Raw genomic sequence first — 14,356 nt, 5'->3', positions numbered from 1 at the left:
ACCCCACAGGAGCCCACCCCTCTGCCCTCCGGCTGCCCAAGAGCCCCTGTCCCAGCCAGGCACACACGGCCCTGTCCAGGCTTGCCAGGCACCCAGCCTGCTTGCCCGCCTCAGGCGAGGCCATGCCCCAGACACTCTGTGCAGCGCTGGCCACCCGGTCTCGTCCATCGCCACCTGAGCAAGCAGTGCCCGGTCCCTCCCGAGGCCGTTCCGCTTCCTCAGGTGAACCGAGGCAGACCCTTCCTGACACCTCGTCGCTGAAGCATTTCTGTGCAGCTCAATTAGCTGCTCAGTCCCAGGTCTCAGGAACGTGTCTTGCAAGTTTCACCCCCAAATGATCTTCAGACGCTGGTGCTAGGCAGCTGAACTTGCAGAAGGAGCTCTGTGCCAATCTCTATTCATTGTGCCACTGCCAGGACCTGGGGCTCCCAACGGACCCAACCCACCTTACAAATCAGGTGCAATTCTTTTGGGGCCAAAGATGAATGCATAGCTGGCCTGCATATCTGGAATTGTGTCTTGCATTATCTAGTAATGATGGCAGTGGACTAAAAGCAGGACTTCTGGGTTCTCCTGCTCACTCTGCTGCTGGGCTCTGAGATACTTTAAGGAGTGTTGCCGGGTGGTATTCTTCATCAGCGGTGCAGTCAACCCATGCGTTGTGTGTTATGCAGTGGTCGTAACAGGGTTCCAAATGCAATATCCTCCAAGTCACATCCATCTCGCTCCAGTGATGGCGATGGCACAACCTCTGTGCTTTCAGTGGAATTATACCAGCATAAAATTGGAATAACCCAGTGAAGTTTGGTCTTTAATGTCTTGTAGCCTTCTTGGCAAAATGTGAAAGCTCATTTTACAGTATTTTAACCTACTAGAGCTTTAGAGGCTATTCTAATGCTAAAAACAATCTTTCTTCTGAATGACCTGTATTGCCCAGTGTATTTTAAAGTACAGGAAAATGTCATGCATATTTATAAACAGAATTGCCAGCCATTCTTGTTTACCCGTCTAAGTAATATCAGCCCTACCTTTCAGTTGAATGCTGGTGCTTTATAGAAAGGGGAATTCCTGACTATTAGGCACTACTTTGATCAATACTAGGAAAAATAATTTCCCTTAAAAAAAAAAAAAAGGTGTCTTCAGTTTTCTGGTATTTGTAGGAATATTGTGTCATCAATCTAATCTGGGAAATTACAGTATTTCACAATGGGGGGGTAACATTTCCATCAGTCATTGCTTTTCCAGCTCTCAGTGAAAAGGCAGATCACTGTGTTTCCTGTCAACTGTACAGACACACTGAAGAAACATGCTGTGACTGTTCCCGTAAATCACAGACAGATATAGGTATAGATACAGATAAATATTTAATTCCAGATCCTTGTTTGTTTGAATTGGCTGTGGTTGTTGGAGTTAATTTATAAGCATGGTTGTATTTTTGAACTTCACATAAATTATTTGCTCTCCACTCTACAAAACCAGTGTTTCTTTTGTATTGTGAATTTTATTCACTTAGGGTTGTTTATTTGTCTTTCACACTGGCAACAGATTAACCACAGTCAGTTCTAGCACTTAGTTACTGTGGTACAGCATAAAATGTATCATGAGCTCACCTCATATTTATTAAGGGAAGAGACTTAAATAGAATCTGTCTGATATCTGTTAGTCTCTGAAGAAATATTTTTTTTGAAACTTGTGCTGCAATTAATCTCCTGGAAACCTGAAAAAAAATTCAGATTACTTACAGGGCTGTTTTCTGGTTCTTAGCTTCTCAACAAAATGAAGGAAAATACACGCCTGTTTATAAATACCACCTTACAGCAATTTTTAAATGGCACTGTAACACCATTTATTTTTGCACTAAAGTCCCATTTGTTGTATTAGGATAAAACCCTGTAAACACATACACTAAATATGAGCAAATTCTGAACTACAGAACACTGACTTAAGCTTTAAAACACTGTTTGCTGTTGGCTAATGAATGCTTGCTTCTCCTAAAATTTTGAAAGTACAAACCAAGGAAGGCTAGGTTACAGAAATGCCTGATCAACAGTATAAAAAGACATGTTACAATATTTCTAATCTAGGGAATCCCCTTAGTAGGAAATCACAGTATAATTTAGGAAAGCAATTAAATACCTCTAATGTGCTTAGTCACCAAAAAAAAAAAAAGGTAAAAGAGTTTTACTTTAAGAGTTACTTTAAAAAGTTAAGAACTTTCAAATAATTCAGCGACACAGTTTCTGGGCTGAGGTGTGTTACTGGGCACACATTGAAGACTTGTGAATTTCAGACAAGCTAACTATCCACACTAGGAAATTTGGCCATCCATTTAAAAATAATTAACTCAAAATAGAAGTGCCCAAGTCTACAAACACTGTTAAAAATTCTTGGGTCCTAGATGTGAAATCTGCTTACCTCAACTGCCAAGAGGTAATTGCACACTCCAAACTGTGTACTTACCTAGTTGTGGAAGGTTTGTTTTTCTCACACCCTACATTTTGTGTGGGTGCAATAGAACAAACACTGTGGTTGAAAAGATCTTTTTATGCAAGTGACTTCAGAAAAAGGTTTAAAAGTACAAGTTTAAATCCTTATGTCTCTGCTACCTATTTCAGCATAACTTTTTAAGCTACAGACAATGGAGTGTTTGGGCCCCTTATAAGAGCTACCAGTGTGTTTCTTGTCTTTAAGAATAGTTTTCTATGCTTAAATGTGTCTTCTGTTGTATTGCAGGCAGCCAAATGTGCATATATCATCATCATCATGGCTGTGTACTGGTGCACTGAAGTGATCCCACTGGCTGTTACCTCCCTCATGCCTGTGGTATTTTTCCCTCTGCTTGGAGTTCAGAGTTCTAAATCAGTAAGGAACTTGCTCAATCCAGATCTGATACAGAGATATCCATTGCTCTGATCCCCCATCAATATTTAGCAAACAAGTCTGATAGGAAAGCACTTCAGTTCTGTGGTGCTGTTTTTGAACATGTTGAGCAGTGTTCAGGGGTCCTGTATGGGAAGATGCTGAACTAAATACACAGTTGCCCAAAATGTTAAGGGTGTGGGGCTTGAGGTGGTAGAGAGGAAGGTCTGTTTCTGGGAGTGGATCCTGCTGGAGAGCATCCCACTGGTCCCAGCAGCTTCTGTGTTCATAAGCCATCCTATGAGAGAGCAGTGCTGATATATCCTCTGGGACATGGGACAAACTTCTTCTGACAGCATGATGCGAGCAAGTACACTGTGTCCCCTCCAAAGTTCATTCTGGTGGTTTGTGCTAGTGCTTTAGTCCAAGAGAGAGAGGCTGTATTTAGGTACTGTAGCCCAGGTTCACTGCTGGCCAGCACGGCGGTAAGGGCAGGTGTGGTTCCTAAAGGTGCTGAGAAATCCGTTTTGGAGCTCAGCATTTCTAGTTCCTATGCAATACTTTGAGTCCCTAACAATGTTTTAGGAAACTGTTGTAATTTTGTACTTTATTAACTTCTGATGATCCAAAAAGAAGGTTCATGATGCACAAAGAGCCCCTGCGCTAGACAGTTCAGCACTTAAACAGGGGGTCAAGGGTTCAGGAAACTGGAGGCAGCTGTGAGGCTGCAACCGTCCCTTCTGCCAATGTTGGGATGGGGCCTGGTGCAGTAAATGGCTTCAAGATGATGGAAGGCAAAATGTGCTAGTGAAGCTAGCAAGAGGCAACATTTAGGCCACTGACCTACCTTCTCTGTCTTTCAGGTGTGCTTGCAGTACCTAAATGACACAAACATGCTCTTCGTTGGAGGGCTGATTGTTGCAATTTCTGTTGAACAGTGGAATCTTCACAAAAGGATTGCATTGCGGGTCCTGCTGATTCTTGGGGTGAAACCTGCACTGTAAGAATATTACATTGCTTCTTCCTTGCCTCTGTCAATTTAGCAGAGGCCTAGGGATGGTGTTTAACAGTCAGCAGAGAAGGGAACCTTCAAGAACCCCTTTAGCTGCACTTGTACAGAGTTTCCAGAGGTGAAGTCTGGCAACAGGAACAGTATATTTGTCCTCTAGTGAAAACCAGCATCTGGCTAAATTCTAGGTGCTTGCCACTGGGGACAAAATGATGACAGACTAAGAAGGTAAAGGGCTTTCTGGGATTCCTTCAGTGTATTATTGGGTGCTACACACATCTTTACTCTCTAAATTACAGTGACTACAAAGCCTAGCAGCATCTGTTTTCTTTCCTCCTTTCTCCTCTGCCTGTTTCTCTCTTTTCAGCCTCATGCTGGGATTTATGGTAGTCACTGCCTTCCTGTCCATGTGGATAAGTAACACAGCCACCACTGCTATGATGGTTCCCATTGTCCAGGCTGTCCTGGATCAAATGGACAACACAGAGTATGATGTGACCATGATGGAACAAGCAACCGGGCAAACAAATACAGTGATTGAGCTGGAGGAAAAGAATGCATCAGATCCTACTTCAGTGCATGGTAAGGACCCACTCAGCAGTGAGTTGATTCTACTGAACTTGCTATGCTCAGAGCTCCCTGACCCAGAAGGAGTTCTTTGTACCCTTTTCAAGGAAAGAGGATGGTAACCTGACTGAAAATCCTTAAATGCATGACATCTAAGTTTTACAAAACATCTTCCAATTTTGGTAGCTGCCATTTTGTTATGCTTAGTGTTAGATCCCATGCAGATTGTTATGTTCCTTCTTTCAAGCTGGGGTCACTCTCCCATAGTTTCCCTAGACTTAACTGCCTGCTCAGGGAAGCGAAAAGCGTATCCTGTGGGAAGTACCATCCAACCCCCTCAGCATCCTACTTTCTATATCATGTGATTATCAGCGAGGATTTAGCTTCTAAGCCACGTAGGAATGTTTGAAAAATTTTGTGCAAATGCAAACTATTTTGGTTTTGGGGTAATAAATATCTCTTTATTGACAAGATTGTCTGTGGAGGTGGGGAGAGGAAAGAGGAATACTTTAAAAGCTACATGGAAAAGAGGAGCTGGTGTCATTTGACTCACAGTAGATAAACTACTCTTTGGAACACTTTATAATGTGATCTTACCTTGATGCTTGACTCCACAAGGTCCTTCTGTCAATGCTGTGGTTCTGCAGTAGGTTTCACTTGATTTGAACTACGTGCACAAACTCAGTCCCTCTGATTTCACTGCTCTGCTGGGCTGTTACAGAGGGCTATGTTATTAAATACTATTAAAGATCAGATCTGTGGTGCCCTTCTCTTTCAGAGGAGGAAGGGTTGTCTTGGGGATTTTCATGGAGATATAATTTCATGAATTAGCAGTTGATCTGCCATGATTTTCTGTGTGACTGTGTGCAAGAATGAGTGCAAATGTTGATAGTGCATACTGCATCCCACGTTTCAAGCCTTCTGCCTGGCACACACCATGCCCATTTTCTGGCTTACAAGTCCATGGAGCCAGTGTAGAAGAAGGGTGTTTGTGTGTGCCAGACATTGCTGTGCTATGAGATTGACTGATAACTGCCGTATTTGTTTGGACCTTGGAGGCATAGTTTAGATACAACCATGATCCCTGCTTTTTGGTTGCTTTATTTCTTACCTCATTTGTGAAGGGAGAATGCACTATGATTGTGCAAAGCGCAAACACCATGTTTATGAAAGATGTACAAGCCCACAAGAATGCCACTTGGTCACAGAGTGCTCTAAAAAGTTGCTCATTTCTAGCTTCCAAACAGTTGTATTAAAGATAAGTTTTTGTATTTGCAAATGCTCTTTTTAATGTTGACTCTTGACTCCCCAAACCAGACTTCTGCTCTAAGACCAGTAATAATATTTTTGCTGATTTTCTATCCGCTTAGAGGGATTTACTTGGCTTTGCTGACTGAAAGATTTACTTGGCTTTGCTGACTAATTTATTTTAACATGAAGTGAAGGTAATAAATGTGTGCAAAACCTATCCTTTGGTATTGTTGAGTTGGTTGTAATTGCCATAAATTCATTGTCCTGCTCAGTCCAGTCAGACTTCAAGATTAGACTGTTAACCTCAGAGAACAATGGACACAGCAGCAAAATTTCATGGTTGATGTAAACTGACATAACACATTGATCTTAACTGTTATGCCAGACAAGAATTTGGTTTTGAGTGGGTTTTTTTTTTGCCCATATTCACAGCTGTTAAAGCTAGTTGGTTTCTTACTGTGGTATTGGAGTGGATCCAGTGACTACAATATCTGGCTGGTGGTAAGCCTCTCTCTTATTACTGCCGAGAAACTGTGGCACCGATGCGGACAACAGCATCCTTGGATCATGTAGACCCAGACTGTCAACCTCTCTCTTCAGCTCCTCATGAACATGAGTCCAAAATATTTAGGGACTTATCTGTGTTTTTTTGAATTAAAATAAGTGACGCACACAAACTGGAAGCACTGAGCCTGCAGACCCTGTCCTGAGCTCTCTGCCTCCCTACCTTTATCTGAGGCAAGTTGTGTTCTTTGTGTCTAGTCATGAGCAATGGTCAAGTCCCTGATGACCCCAGATCTTCTGAGGAAAAGAAAATGCGGAAGCGTATATGTAAGGGAATGACACTTTGTGTATGCTATGCTGCCAGCATTGGAGGAACTGCAACACTGACCGGAACAGGACCAAACATGGTATTGAAAGGCCAGATGAATCAGTAAGTCCTTGATGTTTCTTTTACTTATACTATCTTACTGTTTCTGTGACCAACTGACTAGTCTTAGATGACAGTTTCAGTTGGAAACTATAAGCAATAACCAGTGATGAACTGAGAGTGAGGAATGTGTATGAAGTGATGGGCCTCATTTTTCTGCTTAAGGCTTTTTTAGGCAGCTATGTGCCAGTATTATAGGTTTCCTGAGAAACTTGGAAATACTTGCTGGTCATCGGCAGATAGCTGGTTGATCGTGAGATACTGGTTATTCTGCCTCCTCTTTTTCAACTGAAATGCAGTGCATCAGCAGAGGAACTGCAGTGAAGAGCATCAGAAGAATGTATGATTAACTCATCTCATACGCACACCAAAGAGAGCTAAAAATAGCTTAGCCTCTCCTATAATGTTATTGCTCCATGCTGTGGCTGTGCAAACTGTACAGATACTCTTGTAAAGAAAAGGAGTTATCCACAAAATACTCTCTTTGCTAAACTGAGTTTGGGAATTGATTTAAATGCAACCTAACCTACAGTGGAAATCTTGCAGACTCCACAACAGTCCCTCAACATTGCTTCCTTCTGTTGGGGGTACTTCAGCCTCAGCTGCTACATTACCCATTGGTTTTAACACCTAGCTGGGAATTTGCTATTGATATTTTTCCTCCAGTCATCATTGGTGGACATAGGGCAGAATAAAAATTGCTGTTCTTAAAACACTGGCTTCATTCTTTTAAGCCAACTAGCAACTTTGTCTTCTGTTGAAGTAAGCAGAAGTGCAGCTATTAATTTCAGGAAAGACAATTATTGCTCTCTTACTAGAATGAATGGGGAGGAAGAAAGAACGTCCTGTCTTGGGATAAATGAGCAGGCATGTTGGAAGTGAAAGGTACCTAGAATGTGTGGGAGATCTTTCAGCAGCACTTGTGTTACTGAGACCTAAAATATCAACATAAGTTCCTATATGCATTGAAGTAAAATATAGAGAAAACTGAGAACCATTTAAGTTCTGCTCTGAAAACCAGGCTGCCTTCCTATTGACTTCAGTTAGGCTATGGATGTTGCCTATGCTTACTTGTAATGATTGTCCTAGATTTACGCGTATAATTGTCGCTAGCACATGTTAAAGGGAGAGTAGATTACTAAGTGTTTTGATATTTGTACAGAAAGCATTTTTCTTTTCAGGTTATACCCCAACAATAACGATATCGTGAATTTTGCTTCCTGGTTTGGGTTTGCATTCCCAAACATGATTCTGATGTTGGTACTAGCTTGGCTTTGGTTACAGTGCTCCTTCATGGGACTCAAGTGAGTAGTTAACTACATGATATTGTGTAAACCCCTCAGCTAATGCAAACCAGCTTGCTGAGAAGTCTCGATAAAACAAATGCACTGACAAGTTATTAATTGTGGCAGAGAGCAGTTCCATTTCACAGCAACTTTTGAGGTCGGGAAACCTTTCGTGTTCATGGGAGTTGCACTAAGGCAAAAGCTTTATACGTTCTTAATGTACAGACAGATTTGCCTTTTTACTTTTCAATTTCACATCTGTGAATTTCAACCCTAGGAAAGCTAGCACATCTGCTTTGCTACCCTTGATTCAAAACTGAGTTTTTTGACCCAGGTTGCTCCAAATTGGACGGAGACATCCATTCATAGACCCCATTCTTCTGTGAGAACTGGCATATCCCCATGAAATATTTTGACACTGTTGTCATTTCTTTGTTCCTGGCCTCTGCTGTAGTCTGTGTCTGTCCCCAGGAGTGACAGCTTCAGAGTGGCAAGCATGTTAAATCCCTCTAGTATGTTAATACTTACAGTATTTTCTTCTCCCTTTTTCTTAAAGCTTTAAAAAAAGCTGGGGCTGTGGGACAGAGAGAACTGCTAAAGAAAAAGCTGCATACAACGTGCTGAAGGCAGAAATGAAGAAATTAGGCCCAATCTCTTATGCTGAATTCAATGTCCTCCTAATGTTTGTTTTGCTGGTTCTCTTGTGGTTTTCCAGACACCCAGGCTTTGTAAAAGGCTGGGCCACCAGGCTCTTCCCAGAAGGAGAAAAGTAAGTTTTTAGGGTTTTTTTCATCCTATACCCTCTTGGTTGTGAATCAGATTCCCTTGCTCTTACATTCCATTTTGAGTGCAGGGTCATTCATTCCAACCTTATCTGAGTTCATGTTTGCTGGGCTTGATCCTATCGCTTGTGCGCGAGATCATCAACTGATCTGTTGTGTGACAGTTTGTACTGCAGTGAAGGCTGGAGACTGGGACATGGAGCAAGCTGAACCTCCTAAAGGAGGAGAAAATTCTGTAATACTGGTCTCAGTCACACTGATGTGCACATTAGTATTTTGTTTGTATGAGCTCCAATCAGTTGTGGTGTCATTTGAATGTTTGGTAATATCACCTCTAAACAATAGCTTAGAACTCACTGGGAAATTGATCTGGTGCTTTAAATGGCTTCTTTGCATAACGTCTGTGGCATATTAAGAACATAAAATGCACAATGGGACTATCGATCAGGCCATTTCTTTACACATCTTTCTTTGAGATACAACTCTTGAATCTTGGCTTCACCACAAAGAAGGAACCCTGCTCCCAGGAGCCTTTGTCATCTGCGACTCTGGTTATTAATGTGTATTGTAGCTAGTTTCTTTTATTACTGTGTTTGTGTTGTGGCAGGTCTGAGAGACCTCAGTCATGAACTAATGACCCGTTTTGCTAATGTACAAGCCCCAAACAGGATGACAAACACAGTGACTGCAATGCTGGAAGACAGCCATCTTCTAGGAGAAAGATGTCTGTTTTCTAAGCTGTATTCTCTTCTCTTCTTTAGGTATATCACTGATTCTGCTCCTGCTGTTTTTATTGCCCTGCTACTGTTTATCCTTCCTGCTAATAAACCCAAATTCATAGGCTGGAATCCAAGCATGTCTGACCCTGAACAGACTGAAGAAGGTATTTAAAAGAGGAATTGTAACATTGTGAAACAGCCAGCCAGCTCCAGCTAACATGGCAAAAACATATACTGGATTTGCATGCAGTTCTCCAGGGTAGCTCATCTCCCTCACATCTTGGGCAGGGCTGGAGCACGGTCCCTGCTCAGGTGTATTACCCTTACTCTGTGCAGGCAGTAATATGCATCTGCCTTCCCTAGTATCTTATAGAACAGGAGACAAAATGTCTTCACTCTCCTAAAACATGTTTTGCTTTTCATTTCTCACTTCAGATATAAAAAAGCCATTTTTATCAGCCCCGCTCCTAGACTGGAATGTGGTTCAGAGGAAGATGCCCTGGAGCATTGTGCTGCTGCTGGGAGGAGGTTTTGCTTTGGCTGATGCAAGCGCAGTATGTCCTGACATCTGTTTTTCTCTGACTCAAAGGCGAACTTCCCTGGTTTGTTATCTAGTCCTGTATTACTGGGCATGCACCCAAAGCCAAACCCGGTAGAGATGTTCAGATCTGGAGGCAGATCCAAATTAGCAGATATTGGGAGGAGAGATGAATGTTTCTGCCTTTTTTTCAGGAATTTGTGTGCTCTGACCAAGTGTCTTCAGTTTGTCTTACCTCTTGGAGGCTGCTGAGTAGTTTGGGATCCTCACTGGCTGGACAGACCAGAAAAGCAGCCTTTCTTATTTCTGTTATCATCCCGACCCCAGCCTTGGCTAGAAAAATAGAAGTATAGATAACACTTGTAAGATTTTCAGAACCATTTGAGGTTTGTTTAAAGGATATATGTCTTCAGATTTAATCCAAACCACTACTAAAGTGGTCAGCAAGAAAATCATTGTGGGTAGATATCTTCCAAAATTGTATACAATGGGGTTTCTTGACCTTCTTGTCAGTGGCTGTTGCCAAGCAATATGCTGCATTCCGTAAGCCCATGGTTTGATCCTATGTTAATAAATTCACAGAAAAGGCAGCTGAATTCCCAAACAGGAAAGAATCTTGAGATGAACCATATTGTTTCCTTCATCATCGCTGAGATGCATGTACATCAGAGCAAGCCTTAGCTATCAACAGTGCCATGCTTTGGGAAAATTCACATTCATATCTAAGTTTTGTGGGTAGGCAGTTTTAAAGCACGGGGCAAATTAAAGCTCTAGGGCCTTACATTCATCTACATACATCATACATACATTACTAAAGCTACAGAGCATTAGAAGCCAAAGTCAAAGGTTTTGTAAGCTGTTTGAGTCAATCACTGCCTATGTTCCTACAATAGAGCATTCATACAGCATCAGTATCTTCAGAAACCTTAGAAAATAATGTCAGGAAACTTCTGAGTGATACATTATTTGCAATTATCTCAGCAATAATTGATTCTGTTTAGCAAAAAACCATAACTTTGTAACCAAACTGTGAGCAAGTATTTGAGTTCCAGAAAAATCAGGAAAGTGGGACTCAGTATTATGTCTAGTTGGCAAGGAATTTCTTTTAGTGTTTGTGACAGATCATTGTATTTCCTGAATGGTGTTTATACAATTCAGGAGTCACTTAGCATTATTTGGTAGGTATGTTATACATAAGATGAGTTCCCTGTTCATGAGCCAGGGGTTCTAAGCCCCGCTGAAAAACACTTTTTTTCTTGTCAGAACTCTGGGCTCTCAGCTTGGCTGGGTCATCAAATGACTCCACTAGGATCTATCCCACCGTGGGCCATTGCAACAGTACTTTCGCTTATTATAGCTGTCTTCACCGAATGCACCAGTAACGTTGCCACAGCTACCCTCTTCCTACCTGTCTTTTCATCCATGGTAAGATTACTTCCATCCTTTTACCCTATCAACTGGGAGATCAGAGTTAAACTGACAGTCTCTCTCTAGGGACAAAGCAGTACTGTATTTATTGTCTTGAAGGTGTGTCCCTTGGCCTTGGAGAAAGTGAAGTGAGAGTCACCTTTTAACACAGATCAACAAACATCAGTTACTTCTGGTCATTTTGTATTTGAACCATCAACTCAGAACTGGAGAAACACACAAAAAACCCAAACCAAAACAAAATCCAGCACTTTCTATTCATCTCTTCCTTCATCTTCATGGTTTTATGCTAGAATTCAGAAAGTGGTAGACCCAATTATTAGAAATGTATCATTTTCCATAGGGAGCCAGAACAATTTTAAAACTTAGGGAGGAAAACCTGTTAAGTTTTGCAGCCCTTTCTGAGCAGAATTGAAATTGTAGCATAAAGGAAAAAATAGATTACTTTGTTCTTTAATTTGGAAAGCACAACTGCTTTGTTCTAGACCATTTCTTCAAAGTAAAATTATCCCAATCAAGGTGCTGAGCTATTAGTTACTTAAATTGGCACTTCAGTTCTGAGTCCCACAGAGTTTATGTAACGTCTAACAGTGTTACTCCATATGCCTAGTAATTATAATCCCATCCCTGTGTTACCCTGGCAAAAGTGTAGTTGAAGGTCAAAGAAAAGCTCGTTGGATAAATTTGACCAGAACTCCAAATTATACCATAGAGCAAAAAAAAGCAACAAGAAAGAATCAAGCTTTGTTTTTAAGTATTGTGGGACAAGAAGTGAGAGCAAAGTTATCTTTAAGTATGTGTGGATTTCAGAACAAAATGCTTGGAAATTACTCTGGTGTTATAATACCAGGAAACTAAATGAGCCTGTGTGTCTCATTGGTCTTGGAAATGTGCTTTATGCTTTTCTTTTGGAACACCTCCAGTGTGATATTCTCTCCATTTCATTGCAGGCTGCATCTGTCAAGATCCATCCCTTGTATGTCATGCTGCCTGGTACTCTCAGTGCTTCCTTTGCCTTCATGTTGCCTGTTGCAACACCGCCAAATGCGATAGTGTTTTCCTATGGCCACATCCGTGTTTTAGATATGGTAAGATGATACTTGCCTGGTCTTTGATCTGAAGATCTCCATTGCCTTTATCCTGAAATATGGTGAGAGTTTAGTTTTCTTAGCCGAGTATTTCCAAAATACCAGGAAGATCTTACGGGTTGTGACTACCACTCTGTGCCCCTCTCTTAGGTGGTGTTAATATTGCAATAAAGATTTGCATCCCCGAAGTAACAGTACCTTTCTCACAGGCTTTGGCAAGCATATAGCCCAGCCCAATTGAAATTAAAAACTGACAAGTCATATGTCTCTTAAACGCTGAAGGGTTAAAATGCAGTCAGTGCTTTCCAGTATTCTGGGGCTTTGGCGAGTGTAGCTGAAGCCTGGTTTCCACTGGAGCTGAAAGCAGAAGGTAACAATCAATTGCCCTAGGCTCTGGTCCTCTGATTGCCTGCCAGCCCACACAGTGCCAGGTTCTGTGCCGAACACCCAAACATTATTGGTTTTCTAAGTGAAGACTTGAAGGGGATGGAAGCTGTTCTTTAACTAATAAGAGCAACTAGTTATATAGCAAAGTGTTCAAAGGCTTTGCACAGTGTGTTCCCTGGTATTTCCACGTAAGCAACATAGGGCAGTGAGCACAATGGCTATTTCTGTGATTTATTTGACCGTATCTTTCTCGTGTATGTACAAATAGGCCTTGCTGCAATTTGCTGTGCTGGTGTTTGGTCATTGTTGCTGGTTTGGACTTTTGCCCTCACAGGTTAGATCTGGAATAGTGATGAACATCATTGGAGTCTTCTGTGTCACACTGGCCATCAACACATGGGGAAGACCTATGTTTGAACTGGACACATTCCCAGCCTGGGCAAACAGCACAACTAACCAGTGAGCAGTGAAGAATTCATGTGTTAAACAAGGAGAGGACCCTTAACACTACTCACAATTGCCCGAAGCCCTATATAGAGTCTCATCACCACATCAGATCCAGTGTCAGGTGATTGCTACCTCTGGGAGTCACACATCAGTTCAGGCATGAACCAACCCAAATTTATTCCAGTCATGCTGGAGCCAAAAGTGCTGTTTAATTACACAACCCTAAGGATCATGTGTCTGGATCTGAAGTACGATCAAGTGATCTGTTGTACCTCCAATCAAGGTCAAGATTTAGAATTTTTCGAACTTGAAATAAAGAGAGGGCAGGCTGTTACATCAAGTGGTTTGAACTATCATATTACTGGTATGTACTTGTAAATCATTAGCATTGAACACTGCACTCAGGCAGGGGCTGAAAATTCATTAACTATTACTTATATCCACAAGTTAGGAGCTGTACAGAGAAATCGCTGTTGTCACTTGTCTAGTGAAAGAAGGAGTACGTTATGTTATGTTATGTTATGTTTTAGTAAGGCCTCAACCACATGGTGGAATCCTTCCAAGTCGACATCCAACACGTTTTCTGTTGCCTTGTTTTCACTCCCTAATCTCACTGCATTTATACACCCTTCTTGAGGGTTGAGATAACATAATTCCATGCTGTTCATGATTCAGCTGATGTCTTGGGCGATGATGAGTTAAGGCTGGCTTTGTGTTTCTTGCACTGTGACACTGGCAGCGCCAGGAGCCTTTCCCTTTCTCGGCCATGGAATGTGATTTCACATGCCAATCAGTGTTTTGTTAGTGCCAGCCTGGAAATGACCAGTGGCCTCTAGGACTTCACACCTATTGTGAAAGTTCCTGAATTAGCCCCTGATGTGCCTTATTAATTAACTCTGGAATTTTGGAGTGGAAACAAGGCATGAGAAAGACTCTAATTGAAGGCTTTATAAAAATTTAGGGGCCCAGATATTAGGGCTTGTTCTGGCTGACAACAATGTGAGTTGCCTTGTGTACTTTGGAATTCAGGTCCTGTGAGAAGTGTTCTGTATCACCTGTTTATG

General features: G+C 41.7%; 1 protein-coding gene across 1 annotated transcript; it reads left to right on the top strand.

Annotated features, from left to right (window-relative positions):
* Positions 1-2,727: 2,727 nt before the first annotated feature.
* Positions 2,728-13,624, top strand: SLC13A5 (solute carrier family 13 (sodium-dependent citrate transporter), member 5). The gene is made up of 11 exons (XM_009709877.1): positions 2,728-2,862; positions 3,723-3,859; positions 4,236-4,450; positions 6,449-6,620; positions 7,799-7,921; positions 8,460-8,672; positions 9,447-9,568; positions 9,840-9,958; positions 11,206-11,367; positions 12,321-12,458; positions 13,180-13,624. The coding sequence occupies exons 1-11, from the start codon at positions 2,764-2,766 to the stop codon at positions 13,306-13,308; spliced, it is 1,629 nt and encodes a 542-aa protein (XP_009708179.1). The 5' UTR covers positions 2,728-2,763; the 3' UTR covers positions 13,309-13,624.
* The last annotated feature ends 732 nt before the right edge of the window (positions 13,625-14,356 follow it).

The sequence above is a fragment of the Cariama cristata genome, unplaced genomic scaffold, assembly GCF_000690535.1.
Source record: "Cariama cristata isolate BGI_N322 unplaced genomic scaffold, ASM69053v1 scaffold18261, whole genome shotgun sequence".
Lineage (NCBI taxonomy): Eukaryota > Metazoa > Chordata > Aves > Cariamiformes > Cariamidae > Cariama > Cariama cristata.
Note: the sequence above shows the minus strand (reverse complement) of the source record. Positions and strands in the feature narration are given on the sequence as shown.

Coding starts and splice junctions, on each gene's coding strand:
- SLC13A5 (XM_009709877.1), top strand. CDS start 2,764: ATGGCTGTGTACTGGTGCACTGAAGTGATCCCACTGGCTGTTACCTCC. Junction 4,451..6,448: donor AGATCCTACTTCAGTGCATG/GTAAGGACCCAC, acceptor CTTTGTGTCTAG/TCATGAGCAATGGTCAAGTC. Junction 12,459..13,179: donor ACATCCGTGTTTTAGATATG/GTAAGATGATAC, acceptor TTGCCCTCACAG/GTTAGATCTGGAATAGTGAT.